Raw genomic sequence first — 23,781 nt, 5'->3', positions numbered from 1 at the left:
AACTGTATTTCAGTGACTTTACTGGGCAGCTTTGAAATATTAACTAAAGACATGGTGGCTGCCTGCGATGTGACATTTCTATAAATGTTTAATGTGGTCTCTGAGATCTGCAGGGAGAAACCAAAGCCACGTGAACAAGTGTGCTTTGAGATGTTTGGCAGCCGAATAAAATCATGGTTCAAAGTGTGTCACTTATTCCTCTCACCATCTGCCTCCCAATCTAGGAAAGCGACTACTTTACCCCACAGGGAGAGTTCAGAGTGGACAAAGCCGGCTCCCCCACTCTACTCAACTGCCTTATGTACAAAATGTCTTACTACCGCTTTGGTGAGATGCAGGTACATGCAAGTTATTGTTTCTGCAGAACAACACTCTGCTATAAAAGGGACGTTGATCTGCTCACAACGAGCTGAAAAAGGTGCAATTGCTGTGTCTAATTGTTATCATTTCTGTCCAGCTGGACTTCCGGACTCCGCCGGGCTTTGACCGAACACGTAACGCTGAGATTGGCAACAAGGACATAAAGCTGAAGCACCTGGAGGAAGCATTCACCTCTGAGCACTGGTTGGTCAGAATTTATAAGGTCAAAAAGCTGGAGAACAGAGATCCTGTGGAGCACAAGCTGCGCAGCACCAACACCACCAAGCAGAAGTACACCTCCAAAAAGGTGAGCTGGTATCCTCGACGACCCTGTCTAGTCCAACACTGACTGTCCACCATATTTTGGACAACAGAACTTACAGTATACACTAATTGTAACTGATTCATTATGATATAATACGCTTTTATTTTCGTTGGTCAATAGCTTCCTTACATTTAATCTGACACTTAAGATGCAGACTCCCTCATTTTTGTGTTTTGAAGGTGGAGTTCACATAATAAGAGAAAACCTGATTTATTTTTTGATTAATGTAGATGTTCATGGTAAATAGATTCTATTCTGCTAGATAGATGGATAATAAGGGGCCTGGTGTCTCAATTGGGTTGGGATGCAGAATGCCGCATGTTTGAATCCCACCCCACCAGGTGTGACCCCACGCAGCCACCAAGGGCTCCCTTGGTGCCCTGAGACCGGCTAAAATGTGAGGGTTGCTGCTTCCTGAAGAGACGAGCTGAAAGCCGTTGATCTACTAGATGGATACTTGATTCATACCAATGGAAAGTTCGCAGTAACATATACAGTGAATCTTTACTGAACAGTGCTTTTGTCCTTTCTAACTTTTGCAGACCACCAAGAGAAAGAGGGGATACATCAGGAACAAGCTGACTCTCAAGAAGGGCAAGAAACTGCTGAAGAAATTTTTATAGAAAGCCCACTACCAACTGAGGCACATTAAAGACAATAAAAACAAAAAAAAACAACAACAAAAAAAAAAAAACCCAACTTCCAACCAAAACAAGCAGTGAACAGCAAATCCACCTATTGAGATGAATAAGGAACACCGGAGGCTGTCCTGAGCGTCCTCACCCGCAGGTCCATGCTGGAACCGTTACCAGGAGAATGTGTTGAAGCCCAGCCGACCTGAAAAGCACCATAAAGGAGATGTTGGCTAGTCCAAGATCCTCCCCACACTGGAACTGTGACTCGCTTTTCTTTTTGTACTTGAATGTGTCATGAGTGATGGGACACGGAGAGAGAGAGAGAGAGAGAAGGGACTCAGTTTGGGACAGCTCAGACCCCTGTTGAACCAAGTTAACGATTCAGAGCTGAGACCCTGGGCGCCATCCTTGTCAGAGTTCATAAAATCCCCACACTCTCACAAAAACAAGAGAGACACATTTGGTTAGCACCATGTTTTTTTTTTGTTTTTTTCTTTACTCCAGAATTCATTCAAATTGTGCTCGTACTCCGTTATAATGCATTTCATGTACACACGTGCAAACAAGGAGAAGCTTATCAACCTTTTTCCAACCTCGTACTGCTGCACTGACAGGGCGTATTATTTTAGAACCAGACTGCACAAGCTGTTTAGAGGATGATTCCTGCTTTTTACATCTTGGGTGTAATTTTCTTAGTGTCTGTCAGTAATAACACTGTACTCTCCATTACTGGGAACTGGAAGCCACGAGCAATCAGATATGTTGTAAACAAACCTCAATTAATTCAAACTTATTGGAAGAGACATAAAAGCATCACCCAAATTGTCTGCTGTAAACATCCATTACAGCTTTCAGACAGCGTCATCTGTTATACATAGAACACAACACAACAAGGTTGTTATACAACAAGGTTTTAGGTTTTATTCCCTTTTTGTTTTAACAGCAAAACAAGGCTTCAGTAATTTTGTTTTTGAATTACAGGTCTGTGACTCAAATGATGATGGGTTTTAAAATTGTCACCTTCAGACTTTTAGTTTCTCGTTGTGTTCAAAATCCAAAAAACACTCTAACCTACTTTTCCCATAATTCCACCATTTTATCACGTTCTCACCTTCTAAATAATGAAATATTTCAAACTCTGTCACTACACTTTCCCATGATGTGTAAATTGAATTTGTGTAAAACTGATTGAGTGGCCCTTCAAGTGATTTGTTTACAACTTGAATCTGATCACAAGATTCACAAGTTTGAGTATTGTGTTATTAGAACTAATGGAAATTATGACATACACTCTGAGAAAAGCACCTAAATAAATGCATTACCATTAAAGCTGCACAAGTTATTCTTTTTTATAAAACTGATATTTCTTTCAACCTCACTGAAATCCTTTATGTGGACGATGATTTAGGGACAAGATGTGTTCTGAAGGAAAACAAATCGAAAGTGTGAGAAAACAATTTCTAAAAAATTTAAAATTTTGAGTTTAAAAGTTCTTTTTTTTTTCTCAGAATTCTGACTTTAAAGTGAACATAATCCCCCTTCTATGCATCTACAGTCATCAGTGTTTCAGGGAAGCCAGACCAAGAACCACAGTGTCCATTTTTATTAGTCATTAATAATTCAAGAATAAACATCTTGCTCACACAGTCTGACAGAATCCATCTTAACACTCTGCATACACTGCAGTGAATATAGAACAATGTTCAGCAGCCTCTTGAGACGTCAGCAAGAGGTTTAGTGTTACACAAAAGAAAAGGACATTCGTAGATTAAACAACAATGAATTGTAGTGGTTCTTTCTAACTGGCCGGATTTTCAGTATTTGAAGATGTTGTCATGCAACCAGTGGCATGACTTTGACAGGGACTCCCTATTTAAACCAAATTTTCTTATAATTGTATCTGTCACGTTGTGTTTCTGGAGGATATTCCAAGAAAGTTCGAAGCTTGAGCTGACAATGATTCTGTGGTAGGTTGTGCTCGGAAAACCCCATGGTATCCAAAGTGGAGAGGACAGCATGGCCTTAAAAGTAAAATTAAATTAAATATCTTTTTCCAGAGCTCAGCGGTCAGTCAATCGGTGAGTGTATTTATTACATGGACTGTGAAGGCTGCGTGACCGTAGCATTGCGTCAGATACAAGGGTTTTTGTTTTGTTTGGATTTCTGCGGCTTCTTCCATTAATTGTAATGATTCGGGTCCACATGTGAGAATGAAACATGCCTTTTGGAATAAAGAGGTTTATGTAACTTTGGCTTTTATTTCTTGCCTCTGAAATGATTGTCTCTCTTGTTTCATTCAAGATGCATTTTTCCTTAAATATAGTCCCAATTCAGACATTCTGAATATCACTACATGGAACTTTGTTAATGCTGAGGGGCCTAATAGGTCATAAGGACCCGTTTTTTAAACACCTTCTGAACAAAGGAAGTGTGAAAACATGACAGACTAAAAAGGGACGGTGAAAAATATATACACAATCACCACAAACAACTGGAAAATTGTATAGTCACTTGCATCTGTGGAATATTCAGTGCAGCTAAAATGGCTTAAAACATGCTGATGCTAAATCGTAGCTTAATGTAGTTTTACAATGACAGTTATATCCATTATGTATCACTGTCATTAAGAAAATAATGAATTGCTGTTCTCCAAAACGGACGATGTAGATCTTGGCCGACAGGCAGAAGACCTGCTATTAGTTTTGAAGGCCTTTAATTATAAAGTGCAAAACATTTAAAAAGTTGAGGGATTATCTTCATCAAAATCCATCTATCATGTACTGCACCAAGTCCTGAATATACAGTGCTGTGATGCATTCACTCAGGGGGCAGCAAGATACTGTACAACTATTTAATTGTTTTATGCAGCATTTTACAACCATATCCTATACATTGCACACAATAAAAACGAAATGACATTAAAAACACACCGAACTGCATTGATAAGAATGCAACTGTTTCAGCTCCTTTGTCGAAGCTAGAATACATTCAGTACATGTTTGAATGTTTAAAAAAAAAAAATACACTTCCACCATTACAGTTGTGACCACACATATTAATATGAATTAAAAATGACAGTAACAGTAGGATTCATAATCAAAGCAACAAAATTACCTTTGTATGTGTGACTTTTTAAAAATTATTGATTTCCAAATATCTAACACAAATCAGACACCGTAGAAAAGCAGTGCACACACACAACAATTACAATAGTTCTTTACAGACTCTCAGTCTACATGTAAACACAGGCAAAGTTCCTAAATCCTTGCTACATGAGTTCAGATATGAATTAAGGTCAAATTAGTTGCCGACTGGCTTTCAACGAGTAAAAATCTTGTAGAAGCAAGATTAAGTTTTGATTGGGTTGAGTGTAAATACAGGCCTGCAGCTTCATTTCCAAAAAAAAAATAAAATAAAACTTGCATTATTAATTTCAACACTTGTCAGACAAATCTGTTTTTGCTGGCTTTTTGTTTTCCAGCAGACCATCAGTATGTGGATATCTGAGTGTACCTGAGCTGAAAATTATCCCTGCACACAAATGTCCTCCCACACAACAATAAGTAGGTTGTTTTCCCACAGTGAACCAAACCTAACTGATTATTACAAATTTGTTGCGAGTGGGCAGAAACACTGGTCCTGTCCTTTTAAAAGAATTTAAACAAGCTGCCCAGTGTGGATGAACTCCACATGAAATGTGACCGATAATCAAATATCACTTTAGCTTCCTTTAGTCATCAGATACAGGGGTTATTGACAGTCTCACATTTGAGCACGAGCACTCAGTCCTCATCTTCTTCCTCATCCCCTCCAAATGACAGGAGGCTGTTATTCTTTACTTTCGTTCCAGGTTTCACCTCCAGCCTCTCCTCCTTCTTTGCTACATCACTCTTCCTCTTTTTGCTGGAGCTGGCAGTGATCCCCTGGAATTTGTCTGAGGACGAGCGCTTGGCTGGTTTCTTAAAAAGGATTTTACCATCAGAAGGAGGCCCATCATCTGCACACAGGATGGACAAGTACGACTCATTAGTCAGTTCGAGCAAAGACTGTGATTCTCCTTCCTAACTGGTTTAGATGTCACTGACAAAACACACATGTCCGAGTTAGTGTTTTATTAAACAATAATCCTGACAAACAGGTGTATCAGCAGGATTGGACTGAACTGTACCATTGTCCATTTCAAGTCAAATAAACGTGGGTCTTTCTGTCTTACCTTTCTCCTCACCACCTGTACCCGTTTCTCCCTTGAGCTTCTTCACTTCCTCAGCGGACAGGTCTCCACTTTCTAGCACCACAACTTGAGGTAACTCATCCTCTCGATCACTCCCACTATCGTTCTCCAGTGTTGGCATCACCTGACGCTGAGAGAGGAATAAGAGCTCAGTCAGCTAGACGACAATGGCAAGAGCGCAAACAGTTTGGTGAACCACTACACTTTATAAAGCAAAGTTAAGCTCTGTGGCCTAATAGATGTATGATATTAGTGATTGTTTTGGAACAAGATTTTGAGGGTGAGGACCAAAAGTGCTTCGTTTGTGAGCTCTCGTTTTTTTTGGAGCTCTAAGTGACTCAAAGTGATTAAGAACTGGGAGGCGCTAGAAAAGCTTGTAATTTTGCTAATAAAAGTTTAATCAAAATTAAGCAAGGAGAGGAGCGAAGGAGGTCAATCTGCGACCAGAATGCAGCGAGAAGCAGTGTGACTCTCAACGCCGCTGATAAGCTAACTGTTAACGGTATCCTGGCTCCTGCTAACGTTAGCTAAAACGAGTAGCCAAAAAAATTGATTAGCTAAGTTACCTTTGTATCAACAGTCGGCCCCTCTTTGTAACCAACATCCTTTTTAAACTTCTTCAGAAAAGACGGTTCCGATGGTTTCACCCACGACACGCCACTGGGTTTCCCTGTACTCATTGCACAGCAGTAACTAACCCAAACGCTACACTTGAGCAGCTAATAACATTAGCTACTGCAGCGTCGAAGCTTCGTCACTTCCTTTTCTGACCCACAAGAATAAAAGAAAACAAGTTTGCATAGTGTGTTGCATTAATAAAATGTTTTAAAATGTACATCTTACTTGTGCTGCCACAAAAGTATTAAACATAGATTTATGCACGTTAAACAAATAATTAACTTTTAATTTGCTTCTCTCTGTATGCATTTCAATAGAAAATGTGGTCAATTGCTCTTCTAAACTCTGCTTGATTTACCGTAAAGGACGGTTTCGCTTAAACTTGCTTCTTTTCTTTCTTTTTTGAGTAGTACATGTAAATAAATGCCAATACACTTCCCACGGACTTCCCGATATTAAAATATCTCTCACCTTTTAGCTAAAAAAATATCTTGGAGGAACCTTCAGTTCAGATTATTTCATTTTGTTGCTCATACTTTATAGTTTGTAATTATGGTCAACCTGCTTTTCCAGAGCTCCTCCAGATGTCGTGAAGTCACCTGGAGGAGTTGGGTTTTATTTTCTGGGTTTTATTTTATGTTATTTAAACCACCAGTTGGTGTTAAATGCGCCAAAGACGACAGTGTTTTCGATTACATTAAGCGGGCTTTTGTTTTGAAAATACTAAAGTGGTCCAGTAAGGGCTCATGGGAAATGGAGTTCATCAATAAACAACAACAGCAGCACCTAATAAAACAATTCGTTGGTGTTATAAAAAGCCAACATACGTATCCACTAAACTTAAACGCACCGAGCCAGACACACGACACCGTGCTCAGATGTTCAAAGCATTAATTTAATGCTAATATTTAATGAGGGTTTTTCTACATCTTAGACGCTACACGGAAGTTCCGGTGTCACTTCGCTCACTATGGACCTGTCACTGTGTTTCGTCCATTGATTTAGTGCGATTCCAGTCTGATTTAAGTATGTTTGAAGGGTGTTTGTACGCGTTGGTAGCGGGTTTTCTGGGAGCCGCCGCCTCCCTCTCTGCCAAGTTGTCCTTGGGTGCAGACTACCTGAGACAAGTGTGTGAGTCCGGGCTGAGCAGCTGGACTGAAACATACGACGGAGCTGCAGCTTGTGCCTGGGTGAGACTGACCGACTGACAGATTATTATTAATGTTTTTTTTTTTTTATCGTATTTTATTTATTTAAATTCTCCCTCACGTTTTGTGTTCGTTTTTCTCACAGCACGGGGAGATTGTCAGAACACATTACACACAGTCCACTGACTGTGCTTTTCCCGTGATTCCTGTCTGCTTTGAAAAACTAGTTCCTACTGTTAATGCCACTGCATTTACACTGAATATACACACTCATGCATTTACATCTGTAAAAGTAATTCAAATCATACTGGGCTTATTAACCCAGATCTCAGACTACACCCAAAGGAGTTGATCTTTTTTGCCATGTGTGGCTGACTGCTACTTTCTCTTTTACCAGCTTCACATCCCCCTGCGGCTGCTGTGTGGAGGTCTGCTGTTCGCCTGCAATGCCGTCATGTGGGGCTTCTTCTCCAAGGCTCTGCGACACTGCTCCTCCTCAGCCCGAGCCACAGTCACTACCACTGCATCAAACTTCATCTCCACAGTAAGCGCCCTGAAACGCCCTCAGCACTCCAAAGGTTTTGAACTGAGAACATTCAGATTCATTTACTCCTTTTGTTGGTGTGTGCAGGCTGTAATCGGGAGGGTGATCTTTGGAGAGATCCACAGAGCTCTGTGGTGGGTGGGCATCTCTCTCACTCTTTGTGGATTGCTAATGCTTCATGGGTCCACACCTCAGACCCTCCAACAAGAGGAGGGCAAAAAAGACAAGTAATGTATGTAACGTGGCAACTCACAGAGGTGCAGCCTCTGCTCTTCAGTCACAACGAACGGATTCTCTCAGAGGGACTCAGTGGAATTTCTGCGGTTCTTGGAAATGTGAACACAGGAGTGTTTTTTCCCAATGGCAAACCAGTTCTGTAATTCACGGTGGCACTAAGTAAAAGGCCACATCAGAGGATTTACATTCATCCACATACTCAAACCCATTTGCCATTTGTATATTTAATTTTCATTCATGAATGTTATCTACACATTTTGCTGTTATGTAGTAATTGTAAAAACTGTCCATCCCTTCATTATTTATAATCACTTATCCTATTCGGGGTCACAGGGGGGCTGTAGCCTATCCCAGCTGGCCCTCACGACAGGTCAACAGTCTATCTCAGGGCCAAAACAGTTGATGTGATGAAACCTGTTTTAAGGAATTTAACGAAAGCTCGATGGACATACAATAGAGTATATTAATGCACCAGTAGAAACACTTGTGAGGTTAAGAGAGACAGCGCTCGTCCTTAGCAGCCATCAAAATCACTTGTCTTAGATCGAAGCTATAAAACCATTCAGATGTGCTTGTAAAAAGATCAGCTATTTGTCTTTGTTTTTAAAGCTATCTTAATAAAAAAAAGTTTTTAGTAGGAAATATTTTCAATTGAAGAAAAAAATCCACATTAAAACAATTATAAAAGTTTGTATGCTTACTTGACAAAAGTGGTCCCATAAAACCCATCACCCATTTGATCGATGCCCCTATCGCAGAGCAGCTGATTTCTAGCTTATTCAGTTATACAAATCCATTTTTCACATGAGCAAGGGAGTAAAAATAGCAAATCAAAGAATAAAGATCATGCAAAGTCTGTCATACTCAAACATCTGCACACAAAGGACAAATAAGGCACAAAGGAATTAAAAAAAAATTACAGAAATATCGGCAGAAACAATGAAGTTGATCAAAACAATTCGTCTTGGTTCATTTTTAGACTAGTTTTACTGTTCGTGTTCTCCTGAGGCTCAATTAGATGCTTCCATCCATCTTCTTACCTCCTTGAGTCAAATACTTTGGTTTCAGTAACGAGAGCTTTAAATTCTTTCAGCCCTTTTACGTCACCAGCTGGTGATTTGTAGGAAATACTGCAGTGTCGGCAGTATTAGATAAGTATTAATTATAATAAAGTTATTAGGTTTCCTCTTACTGTGTGTGCAAAAATGGTTAATGAAATTTGGTAAATGTATTAAGTCTAGGTCTGCTGCACTGACCCAAGGAGAGACTTGTATGTTTCAAAAGGGATTCACAAAGATAAATTCCAGATGAAAAAAAAAATATATATACATAACAAAAAGATTCCATGTGGTTTCTTGTTATGAAGGAATCCCTGACAACGTCTCTTGTCCAGAAAGAGATCTTTAAGAGATAATGTCTTCCTGACTGCAGTTTTAGTTGAGGGGTATCTCTATGATGTCCTCCTTAATGATCTCCCCCTGTGGAATGATGACATGCTCTGGAGGGGTCTTCCTGCAGCTCAGCCCCGTGAACGGGCTGCACCAAGACAGAGAGAACGGGCCTCCGAACGCCATCCGCATGGCTTCCCAACATGGGATCTTCCCCAACTTCCCGGTCTCTCCTTTCAGACGCTCGATTCCCTGGGGAAGATAAAATGAGGCTTAGAGTTGGAAGGAAGTCAACCACAAAAGATTGGATGTGCATCACTTACATGCATCATAAGTCACAACTGCAGCACAGAAGTTGATGACAATACTGAAACGGCAACAACACACGGGTTTAGCTTTGTGGGCAGGTTCCTCAGACAAATACAGTTTCAGACTGAAAAAGTAGTTTAAGCTTTACATTAAGTTTACGTCTTTTTAGTACAAAAACAAAAAAAAAACAGCGATCATTTCATATGTATTGTGAAAGAGTTGCTGTGATGATTCCTACTGTCCATTTTGGCCATGAATAGCTTACACTCTGAGAATTGAGGGACAAAATCCTCAAATGTTAGCTGCATTTGCTAATTAGTACTAAAGCCAAATACAGTTAAAGCTCGAGGGACAGTTTAACAGATGTTTAGTTATAAATTAAAACAAGTAGTTGACAAATTTAACATATGAGCCTATGATTGCACTGGGTGGACACTGGTAAGCTTCATCTACTGGTAAAACTAGATGAAGTCACTGGGACTTAAGATAACCAATATTACCAATATTATAACGATATACCCATATTTCAGCTGCTGCTACTATGGTGGCAAATATAAACATGATCCTAAATTCATTTAAGACCAATTTGAGGTTCGTGTATTAATTGGACAAATGTAGCCTGTGGCTTTGTCCCAGCTATAACGGAGAGTCCCATTACGTAAGATATAAGTCAGTGGGTCAGAAACATATTTAATAAATAATTTAACATAAGCTGTCTTGGAATGAATTTGAACAACAAATCACTGTAAGAATCATTAGAGAAAGCTGGTTTCCAAAATCAGGGTAGGTTTTACAGAAATCCGAAGGTACATATTCTCCAGCACCAGTTTCTCTGTGATGTGCAGTATGTACATAACCTTGGTTATGCACAAAGTGCATATGAGCTGGACCAAATGGTTCCAAAGGGATCTCTTTACAGCTAGCACGGACAGGAGCTGTTTTCAATGTACATAAGACATGTAAGAATTGCATTAACACTTGAAAGACTTGAAAAAATCCTACTGTATCATATGGATCTTCTTGCCAGTTCTGACTTATTTGTTTTCTAAGGAACATGCCCAAAAATACATTAACACACTGCACAAAATTGCATGCACTTCAAAACCAAAGAATCAAACTCAACAGAAAAACATCGCCAACGTTTGAAAGAGTGCATGCACCGAATAGCTCACGCATTTCTCATAGTGTTTGGTTGAATCTGAAATTGCACAAAAAAGAAAGAAAAGAAAGAAAAGTGCACTTTGGCATTTCGATGGGGATCTGCATGCTTGTGACATGATAAGCTTGATGGGATGGATAACGTGAGCCCAACAGCAAGCTTACCTCTGTCAACATTATAAAGAGCTTCAAAAAGCTTTTGGCAGAGTGAGTTATCAACCAAAGCAAATGCATGAGTGAAGAGAGAACACTGGTTGGGAAAGAAGCAGATTATAGACATCACATGGGAAAGACAATGATGGGGAAAATAGACCAAAGTAGAAGGTGAAAGATGCCATGACTCCATATAGGGACTGGGATTAATACACAATCCAATCCCTTTAGGGAGGTTGTTTCAGTGGCAGTGGTAGTTGGTTAAAGTGCTGTCTGTATCTCGTTTCTTGTACTGAGCCAAAGATTGTTTTAACACCACTATACAACCACAAGTGGAGATTTTCTGTATTTCCAGAAAATCCAATACTGACTCATCCTCACTTTTAAGGATGCGATTATGGAAGCTCTGTAGAAAAAAAGATTTGCCCAGTAATTCTTTGATTCATGTCAGTAATTTAAAAAAATAAAATAGTATTTGGATAATTTACCTCCAGAAATATAAGGTGTGTAAGATTAATTACATTAAGCTGTTGTCATAATGAAGATTTACTGTAGGTAAATGTAAGTATGTTGTGATTTTAAATGCATGCATTTGACATAATTTCCTCTGCCCTTCAATTTGAATTCAACAAGCCAAAATTAAAACATGGAAGCATGGGTTTTTTTTTTTTTGATGTTTTGCAAACAAAACCTGGAACATTTACAAAAGTATTTACATTCTTTGCTGTGGCAATCCAAATTGGGCTCAGGTCCATCCCGTTTAGTTTCATTTTTGTAGATGGATCTAGAACTTGACTGGAATCCACCTGTGTCACATTGAACTTACTGAACTTGCATTAGAAAGGCACACACAGTCCCAAAAGCTGAACACCATGCCAGGACATAAACAAGTCCGTTAAGTCCAAGGACTCATTGTAGATCTGTGCAATAAAATGGTGGCAAGGCACAGAGCAGTGCAAGCATATATAATAATTCCCAGGAACAGTGGCAACAGGAATTTGAATTGGAAGTCACTGTGAACTGTGAAGCTGCCGGGAGCCAAAGTCAGGAAGGTGACCAGGAACTAAACATGTCCTCACTGCATCCTAAGGATCAGTAACTGTAGCCAATTCAAGCACTTTTTGAAAGACTAGTATCCGCTGAAAGAAATCACAGATTAAATACCAACCCTTCCTTAGTTTTATGATAATTATCATTGTCCTTATTTCTGGAGAGCATCTGTAGTGATTTGCAAACAAAAAGCATTTTAATCTTTAATAGTCGCTTAGAGAAGCTCGTAGTTGCATAAGGTTTGAAAAGAACACAGTATATATGAAAATTTAAGATGACACACCTATAGGCAATTGTTGACATGCCTCAAATCTGAGACCTGAGACCTGGCAACATTCTAATATTAAAAATGGATACAATTATAAGCAAAAATCTACAAAGTGTGCAAAATGCTTTCTGAAGCAACTGTACTTGTTCACAATATCTTAGTGAAAGTAAAAAAAAAAAAACAAGTCCAAATAAGCAAGCTAACACCGTTTTGCATTGCAACTGAGAAGTATTTATTCTCTGTGCATGTGCTGAAATATTGAAAAAATTAAAATTAAAATTTGTAAAAAAAAAAAAAAAAAAAAAACAACAACAAAAAAAACACGATTAACCCATGGCACCATCATACCCACAATGTTTCACATACTTTATGAAACTAGTCTTCACTGTTGCCATGCATTCAGGTAACAAAGGATACATACAATATCATGTGGTGTAACGAAGAGGAGAATAAGATGCACACTGATAACAGAGAGCATTTCAAACATGGGAAAATCTCAAACGATAAATACAAAAGGGCGAAATTTGCCGTTTCAGTATTTGTGTTGACGTGAAAGGTGACAGTTGAGTTCAAAAAGCTTTTGGCAGAGTGATACTGGAAATGCTATGAAGTGCTATCGAATTACTGTCCAGCTAATGTCCAGCTCCTGCAAAATACGGTGTATGCAGAGTTACAGTTTTCTACATTTACTCCTTCTGACTCCACATAGGATCTAATGCATTTTCTCCAGCGGAGGCAATTTAAAGCCAAATCAGTGTCATATTGTAACAACTTCTATATCAACACTCTCCCAAATAATCTTGTGATTGTGGGGCTCATTGAATTTGGCACAAGCTGACGACATCTAAACACCACATGGCCTCAGAGCACACTGGCAATTGATCATGCACACACACACACAGAGGGAGCGTTGGTGTTACTGCAGGATGCCAAAGCTTTCATCTAGCTAAAAATGGTGGATGCACATAATGTTGCAGTATAGCTAGTCCTTCACAGCCTGCCAGCAACTCTCTAACAATCGGGTTGGCTCAAAAACAATGTTGTACTGACCGATTTATGTGGCCTCAGTAAGTAATGTAAGAATGATTCCCTGACCAAAGCCAGCTGGCATTCGATTCATTTGGTTCCGTTTGTGTGGAAACATCTCGGGCCTGTTTTGGTTTTTTACAAGAATGGATTGATTATGAGACAACGGGCCCCTGGATGCAGACACATCTGTCCTATAATGGACCAAGACCCACAGATTGACACAGGGTTCATGTTCTAGATGACCCTAGTTTTTGCTGTGTGTTCCAGACATGTTGCACGCTTGTTGGTGGCTTTTCAGCTGATTCAGCATGTTGAATTGGTCAAGACAAGGTCAAGAGGGCGCACGTGGAGGGCTCGTCTAATTTTTCATCATCTCATCTAAACATCATCTCATCCAAACCATCTGGAATGAAGAAGCTTAAACAGTCTATCATGAGTGAAAGTGCTGACACTCGTAAACAAATAGTGCATTGTTTACTGTGTTTATCCACAGCTGTAGCTCTTCCACTTTAGATCACGCTTTAGATCTTGAACACAGACTACTACAGAGAAATGAGGGTCAAGACCAAATGGTAGGAGACTCCAAGAGATAGAATTGGGATTGGGCCCCATTGCCACTTGTTGTGTTTACACCTATCGCTTTGTGACAGTTTGGGATTTATATTTTGTGTCAGTCTGTGATCAGTCTTCCATCTCTTTCTATTCTTTTTTTGGGTCTATTTTTAGTTTAGTTTTTTTTTTTAGCATCTTTTCTAGTTGCGTTATGTGTCTTCAGGCCCCATTGAATAATCCATCCATGCTTATACTCAGTGGCTTTGCTCATATCAACCATGTATCAGAGAGGAATCAAGGAGAATGTTCCACACGTGGGCAACTTGCACTGCAGCCTAAGAAAGATTCAGGTCAGTCTACAGTGAAGACCCCATAACAACAAAGTGAAAAATAAAGTACAATTTTATTTGTGGAACCAAATCTATTAAAAAACAGAAAGTGAAACCTCTCATTTAGAAAAATATCCCTACCATTAATTGAGTATTTTATAGAAATCCCCTTGAATGTATGCTCTGAGATTTCCCAGCACATCTGGATTTTGGCAGATTTTCCAATCCAAAGCTCTAACTGATGCTGCCAAGACAGTTGTCCTTCAAGCAGGTTCTCCTATTTCTACAGTGCATTCTGAAGGACTTCTAAAATAACACTTTCTTGGACAACTCCCTGGCCAGATGGCCAACTCTGGGATGAATCCTGGAAGTATCAGCTACTGAAATATGCCTGGTCACTTTAATCAAGGAGATTTATAAAATGTTCCATGGACTTCATGGCTCGGTTTATGTCATGACACGCAGTGTGAATTGGACCTTTCATACGCAGACACATGCCTCTATGGATATCTCAGCATTACATCTACAACAGATGGACTCCGGGTGATACACATCTCAAGAATACACCTGTTTCATCCATCCTGAATACTTACGAAGAAGAGAGATTTTAGTTTTTGATATTTAATACATTTGCAAGAATTTATCACAACATTCGTTCACTTTGTCATTATGGGTTGAGTATAGCTTAACACTTTCAAATGAAATCTACAAAAAAAATTGGGGGGGGAAAAAAAAAAACATGCAGGGGACTGAATGCTTCCTAATGACATATTGTATGATCAGAGAAAAATTCAATAGATCCAGTTCACCCTAAAATTAGTAAAATACATTTTATCACTTATATTCCAGTACAGTCTAGGCAAACAGAGTATTGGTTGTGCTGCTTCAGCAATTTGAAAAACAACAATGGCTTAAAAGCAATGTTTTTGGCTTTATTTACAACCGATTTTCCAGAAATAATGTCGTGGTTACTGGATTACTCAGTGAGACCCTTTCTTGGTTTCTTAGTCTTTTTTGGATCGAAACTGAACAACTTTGCCATTTTCTTCCATTGTATTTGGATGGCAGCCGTTGATGTTTCAAAGCATCAACATCTAAAACAGAAACCATCTGCACTGCCAGACACCACCAGGAATAGGGGATAAAATGTTTTGGGGTTTTTTTTCCCCCCAGAATTTTATCTAAAATAAACCTTAAGAAATGAAAAGACTGATACAAAAGAAAGAGGGGGAGAAAAAAAAGAAAAAGAGAAGTAAACACAGTCATCGCTGTGTTGAAATCGTAATTCTCGCAACATGAATCACTCGAGGCAACACGAAATGAGCATACAGGTCACTTAGTTCGGCAACAAAAGTGGTAGATAAGATGCTCTCCATGGCTAGTGTGGGGAAGTACAGCGAAAATCCCGTCACCGATTGGGAGCAACGGGAGCAACAGACTGCTGTAGCTGGTGCTCAGTGAGGCTGAGCTGGCCCTCCTACTTTGGTTTAGGCCTGGCTGCCTCATTCCCTGTGCTGACCTCTCACACCACATACTGGTATGTCTCAGCTTTCCCATGGTCAGGGGTGGAGAAGGGACTAAACCACAATAAGGAGAATGGGTGTCCGAACACCGCTCTCATGTTCATCCACTTAGTTTTTTTAGCCCATCTTCTCTCTTCCTTTTTCAATTGTTCTATGCCCTGAAAATAAGAGACAGCCAAACTTCAGTTGGTGTGCTTTGGTGTCTGTCAGTCATTCAGTCAATAATCAAAGGATCAAAAATATCAATTGCTTCAACCCACAAAGTATGAAAATAAAATTTTATCAGTTTGTGAAAGTAATCTGGGCAACAAATCCAGTAGGTCAGGTGTCGATTCTCTAAAGGGATTATAATGCTGCATGTGTTCTGTTGCCTCTGGGTGTTTTACAACCTCAAAGTGTCAAAACCCCCCACTCCTTTATTCAACATCTAGAGTTGCTGACATAAAGAAGTTCAGAGCCACAAAAGGAGGCTGGCTTGGTGAGCTAATACAGCGATACATGAGGCTCAAATATTTTACAGAAACACCAAACATAGTGGGATATTGATTCCTTATTTCACTGATACATGGACATACTTCACTTTAAGTCCAGTTTGAAAGTTCAGCTTTTACACTGAGAGTGACAGCAAGTTGACACATTTTGGTTATCGTTTGCTGACATTTGGCTAACACAGTGCGCTTTTGAGGTTAACTGTCAAAATAAAAGGATCCAACCAAGTAGCAAATCAAATTCAGAATTTCAAAATCAAACACATTGTCTCTCTTCAATTACACACATTAAACCTGAAACTTTGTGTAAATCATGTTAAGACAATCGAGTGCAACATGTCAGTACTCAACACAGCAATACTCCCCATCTCACTCCTAAAAGATAACGTTCTATTACAATATTTCATTTTAATCACCTTGACCCAACCACCTCCTTTTCCACCTCATTCCAAAATGCCCCTTTAATAAGAGACCCAACAGATAGAAACAAACAAAAAAAAAAGTCTAAGTAGAACCTAACAAATATAATGTACAATGTACACACGACTGCACATTAACAGCATGTAGCATGTTTAAACTCTTCAGAGTGCAGAGACCAGCAACACATGCATCTGCAAGATTCAGTAATTTCAAAACTAGTGCATTGCTACCATACACACTTTTAAAAAATTGCTCTGCAGGAGATTAGTCTTCCCGTCGGCACTGTGAGAACTACACAATCACAGAAACCTACCTCTATGGCATTCACTTTTTCTTTGTGGCAGTAGCTTTTCAATCTTTTCAGTTAAAGGAATAAGCCGAGGGGGGGGGGGACGCTGCTATACCTCTTTCTACCACATGCTGCAGAGGCAGAAACGTCTAGTAACAAAAGGTCAAGTTATTAATATTAAAAAAAGGAAAAGATGTTAGCAGCAGGGAGGAGGTCTGAAAAGCAGAAAGAAAGTAGTGAGACAAGGAGTACTGGTTACTGAATGGGTCACTTACGGTCTCGTCTGTACAGATGGAGTGGACTTGGGTGCCAAACATCACAGAGGTGAAGATGAGGAAGAGGAGACCCTCAAAGCACAGAAGGATGAGGAGGATGACTGTTGCTGGAGGAGAAAAGGAACTGCACTCTGGGGGATGGGAAGACATTGACAGGGCAAAGGAGAGGATCATAAGAGGAACTGTTGCACTACAGTCAAAGGAAGTGGAGCACTCTAACTCATCTGAAGTACTACAGTAAGGATGCAAAAGCTTTGAAGTAATTGCTGATGCTCCTTCCTTCAAAATGATGTGATAGGCAGCTAGGAAAGTTTGTGACTAATCTGATCAACTAGGTTCCACTAAATTCCAGTATAATGGCAGAATGGTTAGAAGGATGAGGGAGACTAACAATAGAGCCAGTCGCTTCACTAGTGATGTCAGGAGCCCATTATCTGTGACAGACAGTTAATGTACGATTGGTTGCATTTTTAGTTCCTCTTACATAACAGTAGGCTAAAAACAGTGTTGTGGACTCTAAACATGTGCCAGTCATCTTTCAGTATTACAAGTCATTATCTAATGAACTACATGTATACACCAGCAAGGTCTGTATTCATATGCAAGTGCTGTGTTGTTTTAATATTATATATTACAACAGTAGGAATAAGTTGTGAAAGCTTAAAGGGTGACATGTCCAATTTTCAGCTGGCTTCCTATTGTTTGGGAGAGAGCATGTACTGTATAAGAATGATAAACTGCTCTCTGCTTTACATTAATCTCTCTCTACTGTAGCTTAAAATATAAACTAAAACTGAGGTTTTATGCATACCAATCATTGTAATCCTACATAAATACCTTGACAAAACTCTTTGATTAAACTTAACTGTCTAGTTATCTAAATAATAATTATTTTATCTAGGGTGTTTAGGCAATAAATATTACATAGTCAAGAAGGAAATTATGCCAGCACACTGTTAATCTTCCCGTATGGTTTATTGCGCCAACAACACAATAATCCACATGCATCACTTCTAGTACAGTGAGGTAGGTAAAGGGCTGAGGGAATCATAACAGAGCAGGGACCCAAAGGAGTGGATTGGTTTGCTATTAAGTTTTTCTTTATTTCCAGAACGTCTACTGGAAACATTTAAGAGAATAGCTGCAATGAAATTACACTGTTACTGCAGGACTACAGTTATGAGAGAGCTGAAAGAAGGTGGCATTTATTTTTTTTATTTTAGGAGTTAACAAAATTGACTGCTATAGAGGTTTAGGTAAAACACTCACTTGTCCAATCATCTTCAAAGCAGTAGAGGAAATGGAAGACCACCATGACCAGAGAATGGAGAGAGATGAGTGCAATGTACATCTGCATAAAAATAAAAAGGACACACTAAGGGGCAAAAAAAAAGTGGTAACCACTGACAAATCTCTTGCATCGTCGTCTGTACTGCATTACAACAGCCACTACAAATGGTTTCCTGTGCAGTAACTGCTTTAAGGTTCAATTCAATTCAACTTTATTTATATAGCGCCAATTCACAACAAAATCATCTTAAGGCACTTTACAGAAGAAAGTCAAGACTATAAAGATATATAACCCAACAATTCCCCCTGGAGCAAGCCCTAGGCAACAGTGGAGAGGAAAACCTCCTTTTAACGAAGGGTGCAGTGTTTAAGATTTAGAGGGCGCTATAAGCAGAAATAGTATTCATAATTATGTTTTCATTAGCCGTGCTACTTGCTAACTGTTAACTGTTAAGTTAATTTACTGAACAATTCTGAAATTCACAGGTCACGATTCAATATGACTCTATGCATGTTTGCTACTTGACAGTTTTATGTGTGTTAAACATTATAATATATCTTACATTAAAAAAAAAAACGCACAGCTATGAAGCAGGAATCACTACAACATTAGCTTTATGCAGAACCTGATATTTCTGGTCTCTAAGAGCAGACCAGGCATAAATTCGAGCACACAGTCAAACTGGACTGTTACCTCACCAAGTGAAAAAAAACAAAACAAAACCAAAATAAATACATTAAATCCAAGGCTGATTATTATCCATAAGTGTATTTGTTCTTGCTGCCACACCTCATCTGTCCTTAAATATAAGTTGTTGCGCAGTTGATTTCAGATGGTTGGTTAAGATGGTTGCAATGTGCAATATCACCGCTAGATGCAACAAGATACTGCACCTTTATGAAGTTGCAAACATCTGCGGCAGCCTTCTTCAATTTTAAATTGAATGTGAATTTATAGCCAGATCATATTTTAAGAGATTCGTGGAGGCAGCAAACTTACTGTGAAAAGCACAAAGTACTTTTGGTTGTTCTCGCCGACGCAGTTATTGACCCATGGGCAGTGGTGGTCCATCTTTCGTATGCAGCGTTTGCAAACACTGTAAGAGAGACAAAAGGTTTCATGTAAAGGAAAAAGGATAAAAAAAAAAAAAAGATTTAAATAAGTGCAGCCGTCCTTTAATGTGACAATGAAAACTGTGCCCAGTGACAGCAGTAATAGAAACCTTAACTCTGATTTCACTGTACCTAAACACTGCAACTATGGGCATGGAATTGGGGTTGGAAATGTTGCAGTGAGAAGTTTTTCTCCTTTCTGCCCTACCTGCAGTGGTGTGCTCGATCAGGTTTGATGCTGCAGCACTTGGGACATTTGTAGACCACTTGGCCGGGTTTCAGCTGAAGGCTTTCTATGTATTCCTTAGTAGCATTTCCTTTTGGCACCGCCCCCTGGTAGGAAATAACACAACACAGAAGATGACTTTAGTGTAACTTGAAGCTGCATAATCTTCACAATGATGTGTTGTGTGTACACAAGTGTAATGATCTGTTTCTAAAAACATCATTTATATGTGTTATATGTATTTTATAGACTATAGCTAAAGGCCCTGATCTTGTCATTTTGTTTTTAACAGGTGTATAAAGAATGTTTAACTTACAGGGTCAGTGCACATGGCCCTGAGATGTGAGGCGAGGGCAAGAAAGGCCAGAGTGTTGAACAGGGTCCCATTCACGATGCTGTATGTCAGATTCTTGGAAGGGAGCAGCATTACAAACAGCACCACAAACTCAGCATACAACACCAGCAGCCAGGTAATGACACCGCAGACAATGCCACAGGCATCCTTGATGAACCACATGGCAGAAGCAGATGAGGAAGTGATAACATCTTTGGAGATAGGGATGCGCTGCTCGGACTGTAGGGAGTTGAGTCCTGCTCCATCCCCAGCCTGCCCACGGCCATGGTCCACATCCCTGCATCTGTGCACTGGGCTCTTCATCCTTCATCTAAGCTAGATGCCTGCTGCTGCTGTGGCTCCCCAACCTATGTTGCCTTCAGGGTTCAGTCTCATTCACCGCATGCTGAGGAAAAGGAACACATCACGGGTTACAGACAAGTTCACAATTTTGTTCTCATGATCGGTGGTTCCGAATGTTAGTCCTCATGGACCCCCTGCCCTGATTGTTTTCCAACTGTCCCTACCCATTGGCGATGTTCTGATTAAGGTGTCAGTTATAAGTGTAAAAATACTATTTTGCTTTGTCTTCCCCGTAAGTGATCTGAACACGTTTCCAGATTCTTTAGATGAAATTCCTTTTTAAAGAAAACTAATGGGCAATTCCAGCTGCAAGGATTAGCCCTACGTGACTGATTAGCTGTCAGATAATGTATCCCCATTGATGAGATATATTTGTAAGAAAAAAAGACATTTCTCAGTCATCGCATTTGCCTAAGCACATCTGACATCTTGCTGACAACTGCCTTATTCTGATAGTTATTATTACAAATGTTAAAAGCATTCATCTTACTATCATATTAGAAGAAGAAGAAAACTAACAGTACACAACAGTAAACCAATAGGTACTATTAATAGTGTGTTTTGTATGAGTGATATGCCTGAAGTGAAGCGTATACTCTTTGACACGGTATATTTGCAAATCATCACAACATGACAAAGGAAATTCCGACTGTAACTAAAACTTTCATTCAACAGGAAACAGGTAAACAGGAAACAGGTACACAAAACTTTCTCATATCCAAAATAAAATATAACATTGCCCAAGTGTCAGAAATACATCCCTGCTACAAGCACAATAAAGGAAAGAATATTTATAGAAGGTACCTTCTATAATAAGAAGACGGGGGGGCCTGGTGGGTTCAGTGCTAGAGCATTGGGTTGGGATACAGAAGTCCGCAGGTTCGAATCCCACCCCACCAGGCGTGGCCCCACCCAGCCACCAAGGTCGACCTTGGTGCCGGTCCCAAGCCCGGACAAAACATGGCAGGGTTGCGGCAGGAAGGGGCATCCGGCGTAAAAAAAAAATAAAAATACATGGCAACTCAACGTGCGGAACACAATCCGCTGTGGCGACCCCTGAACGGACAAGCCGAAAGCCATTGATCTTGACCTTCTATAATAAGAAAATTATACTGCATTAAAAGGAATTTTTTGATTAAACCCGCAAGAAAACTGCATTGCAAACATTTGGGTAAAGTGGGTATCGATTGCCCTTTCAAGCAAAAATGTAGGCCATTAGTCTCCAATGAGTTCAAATGAGTGAAACAGTCCGTGTTTCGCTGTGTAGCGTTACATCTATAAGCTGCGTTTTAAGAATAACGTGGCCAGCAATGTCGAACCCAGCTTAAGATTAGTTAGTGCTACAAAAGAGTTTTTAAGCCTGTATCGTCTAAAAGCTGACACAAATCGTCAGTCCATCTTAGCTTCAACTAGCTAAGCAGCTAGCGTGTCAGACCAAGCATTGTCAATCTGTTTTCATATTTCTGTCACTGTCCATCCCTTCAGGTGTAACACAGTAGAAGCCCAGGTACGTCGTGTTGCCCTCACATTAAATTAATCGTCATTTTACCCGCTGAATCTCACCTGAAAGGTAAGCATCCTTCGGCAACTTTTGCTGCTACCGCAGCTGCTTCCGCCCCTCCGCCATGAACAATACGTCATGACGTATGGTCAACGATCCAATGGGATCGCCAGAAAGGTTTCGGTGGACTGTCTCCATTGAACAGGTTTAATTAGAAAAGGCAGTAGAGGAGACGGTACAATAACACAGTGGTGACCATTTGCTTAGGAAAAGTAGTAACACCACAGTGTAGAAATACTGTTACAATTAAAAGTCCTCCGTTCAACATGCTTATTTAAGTAACGATGCAAAAGTAACAGCTCAAAAATATTCAAAGTTCCAACTCTAAATGATATGAAAAATTTTATTGCCTTAAAATAACTGTTATTGTGTTCATTGCTTTAATATTGGAGTGGGTAAGATGGAGCTTATTAACCAGAAGCCTTTCTTGATTGTGATATGTTTGGAACAGGGGAAGTAAAACTACACATATCTCTATACACAAGTAGAATTACTAGTATTTGCCGATAAGGTAATTCCCCTACAAGTAGACTGCAAGTAGCCTACTGCTTACAGTGTACGAAAGTAGGGGAGAGTGGGAAGTTTTGTAATAGCAGGTTAGTTGTAAAGCTGTCACCTCGACATGTTTTGTTTAGAAAAGAATGTAATGTCACCACTGTATTACACTCCCATGTCCTTTTTGAGCTGACAGGAGAAAGTATCTCTGTGTGAGCACCTTTGTGAATGAACAACATTTTGTAAAACTTTTTTTTTTTTTTGGCCTCACCTTCATTGTTTTGCACATACAATGGTGACACAACCTAACAGAGCCATATTTTAAAATCAATTTTATATTGTGTAGTTACTTTCATTAGCAGCACTATCAAAAGTAAAGAATTATATAGGAATCACAGCATTGACGGTGTTGTAGAATAAGCAGCTGAGCTGATTCTCAGTAACATAAACACTGTATGTAAATACGGAGAGAGGAAGGAGAAATGGGTGATCGAGAAACTAAAGGTGTGTTTTGGCTGAGTCAGACAAAGGAGGAGCTAAAAGCACTTTGCCTGGGAAAATGAGCAAGAACACAAAAATTATTATTTCCACCAGGGTCCTAAATTAGAGGACTTTCTTTTTGAGAATATTTCTATTGTGAAAGTGAACTCACAAGGTAGAGACAGGCATCTGTTGTTTCGGCTGAAAACTTCAGAGAGAGAGAGAGAGAGAGAGAGAGAGAGAGATAAGAATTAAAAAAGAAATTGCTGAGTCATGACACAGAGGCTCAAAAAAGACACCTTGAATCAAATACTATAGCTCATACATATACAGTCTTAATGTCTGAAAGACTAGCAATAACTTTAATATTAATATTCCAGGACAAAGTACCACCTGGGGTGAAATAATTTAAAATTAAAATTTAGATTTTATTATTTGTATTGGAAAGGAAGGAAGAGCAAAGGAAGGACAAGGAGCAGGAATGATGGAAGGGAGGGAAGAGAATAAAGAAATGAGAAAAGGAGGATGAGACAAGGATGGAGAACATGTGGAAAGAGAAAGGGAAGAAGGGTGAAAGACAGAATCATTGA

The 23,781-nt window shown here is 39.5% G+C and overlaps 4 protein-coding genes across 8 annotated transcripts in view; 2 read left to right on the top strand and 2 right to left on the bottom strand.

The window, feature by feature from the left end:
- The window catches only part of LOC137130183 (dolichyl-diphosphooligosaccharide--protein glycosyltransferase subunit STT3B-like), a 42,519-nt gene extending 38,952 nt beyond the window's left edge, over nt 1–3,567 (top strand). Inside the window, exons 14-16 of the mRNA XM_067510003.1 lie at nt 225–338; nt 458–667; nt 1,228–3,567. Coding sequence (XP_067366104.1) covers nt 225–338; nt 458–667; nt 1,228–1,308 — 405 coding nt within the window. The 3' untranslated portion in view covers nt 1,309–3,567. The remainder of the gene's footprint in view (nt 1–224; nt 339–457; nt 668–1,227) is intronic.
- Nucleotides 3,568–4,157: 590 nt separating this feature from the next.
- On the bottom strand, nt 4,158–6,304 carry kiaa1143 (KIAA1143 ortholog). The gene is made up of 3 exons (XM_067510004.1): nt 6,118–6,304; nt 5,534–5,681; nt 4,158–5,317 (listed from the first exon to the last, which is right to left on the bottom strand). Exons 1-3 carry the CDS (start codon nt 6,229–6,231, stop codon nt 5,103–5,105), a joined length of 477 nt encoding a protein of 158 aa, XP_067366105.1. The 5' UTR covers nt 6,232–6,304; the 3' UTR covers nt 4,158–5,102.
- A 684-nt stretch (nt 6,305–6,988) lies between these two features.
- LOC137130540 (transmembrane protein 42-like) lies at nt 6,989–8,788 on the top strand. The gene is made up of 3 exons (XM_067510848.1): nt 6,989–7,359; nt 7,715–7,861; nt 7,949–8,788. The coding sequence occupies exons 1-3, from the start codon at nt 7,081–7,083 to the stop codon at nt 8,090–8,092; spliced, it is 570 nt and encodes a 189-aa protein (XP_067366949.1). The 5' UTR covers nt 6,989–7,080; the 3' UTR covers nt 8,093–8,788.
- Nucleotides 8,727–22,298, bottom strand: zdhhc3a (zinc finger DHHC-type palmitoyltransferase 3a). Of its 5 annotated transcripts, XM_067510846.1 has the most exons (8): nt 22,219–22,298; nt 20,275–20,698; nt 19,941–20,065; nt 19,620–19,716; nt 18,599–18,680; nt 17,330–17,460; nt 9,810–9,853; nt 9,599–9,738 (listed from the first exon to the last, which is right to left on the bottom strand). In XM_067510846.1, the coding sequence occupies exons 2-7, from the start codon at nt 20,614–20,616 to the stop codon at nt 9,815–9,817; spliced, it is 816 nt and encodes a 271-aa protein (XP_067366947.1). In that variant the 5' UTR covers nt 20,617–20,698; nt 22,219–22,298; the 3' UTR covers nt 9,599–9,738; nt 9,810–9,814. The 5 variants fall into 5 exon arrangements, with proteins under 5 accessions (XP_067366943.1, XP_067366944.1, XP_067366948.1 ...); XM_067510842.1 differs by lacking the exon at nt 9,810–9,853 and having other exon boundaries at nt 8,727–9,738; XM_067510843.1 differs by lacking the exons at nt 9,810–9,853; nt 22,219–22,298 and adding an exon at nt 21,460–22,165 and having other exon boundaries at nt 8,727–9,738.
- Between the last annotated feature and the right edge of the window lie 1,483 nt (nt 22,299–23,781).

This window comes from Channa argus, chromosome 7 (assembly GCF_033026475.1).
Source record: "Channa argus isolate prfri chromosome 7, Channa argus male v1.0, whole genome shotgun sequence".
NCBI lineage: Eukaryota > Metazoa > Chordata > Actinopteri > Anabantiformes > Channidae > Channa > Channa argus.
The sequence above is the reverse complement of the archived record's forward strand: the minus strand, read 5'-3'. Positions and strand labels throughout refer to the sequence as shown.

Excerpts from the sequence above, each read along its gene's own strand:
- LOC137130540 (XM_067510848.1), top strand. The coding sequence starts at position 7,081 with ATGAGGGTTTTTCTACATCTTAGACGCTACACGGAAGTTCCGGTGTCA. Across the intron at positions 7,360-7,714 it reads GAGCTGCAGCTTGTGCCTGG|CTTCACATCCCCCTGCGGCT; the intron begins GTGAGACTGACC and ends CTCTTTTACCAG. Across the intron at positions 7,862-7,948 it reads CATCAAACTTCATCTCCACA|GCTGTAATCGGGAGGGTGAT; the intron begins GTAAGCGCCCTG and ends TGGTGTGTGCAG.
- zdhhc3a (XM_067510842.1), bottom strand. The coding sequence starts at position 20,616 with ATGAAGAGCCCAGTGCACAGATGCAGGGATGTGGACCATGGCCGTGGG. Across the intron at positions 19,717-19,940 it reads GATCGAGCACACCACTGCAG|TGTTTGCAAACGCTGCATAC; the intron begins GTAGGGCAGAAA and ends TCTCTCTTACAG. Across the intron at positions 9,739-17,329 it reads CCATCTGTACAGACGAGACC|GGAATCGAGCGTCTGAAAGG; the intron begins GTAAGTGACCCA and ends TATCTTCCCCAG.
- kiaa1143 (XM_067510004.1), bottom strand. The coding sequence starts at position 6,231 with ATGAGTACAGGGAAACCCAGTGGCGTGTCGTGGGTGAAACCATCGGAA. Across the intron at positions 5,682-6,117 it reads GGCCGACTGTTGATACAAAG|CGTCAGGTGATGCCAACACT; the intron begins GTAACTTAGCTA and ends TTCCTCTCTCAG. Across the intron at positions 5,318-5,533 it reads TACAGGTGGTGAGGAGAAAG|ATGATGGGCCTCCTTCTGAT; the intron begins GTAAGACAGAAA and ends TCCTGTGTGCAG.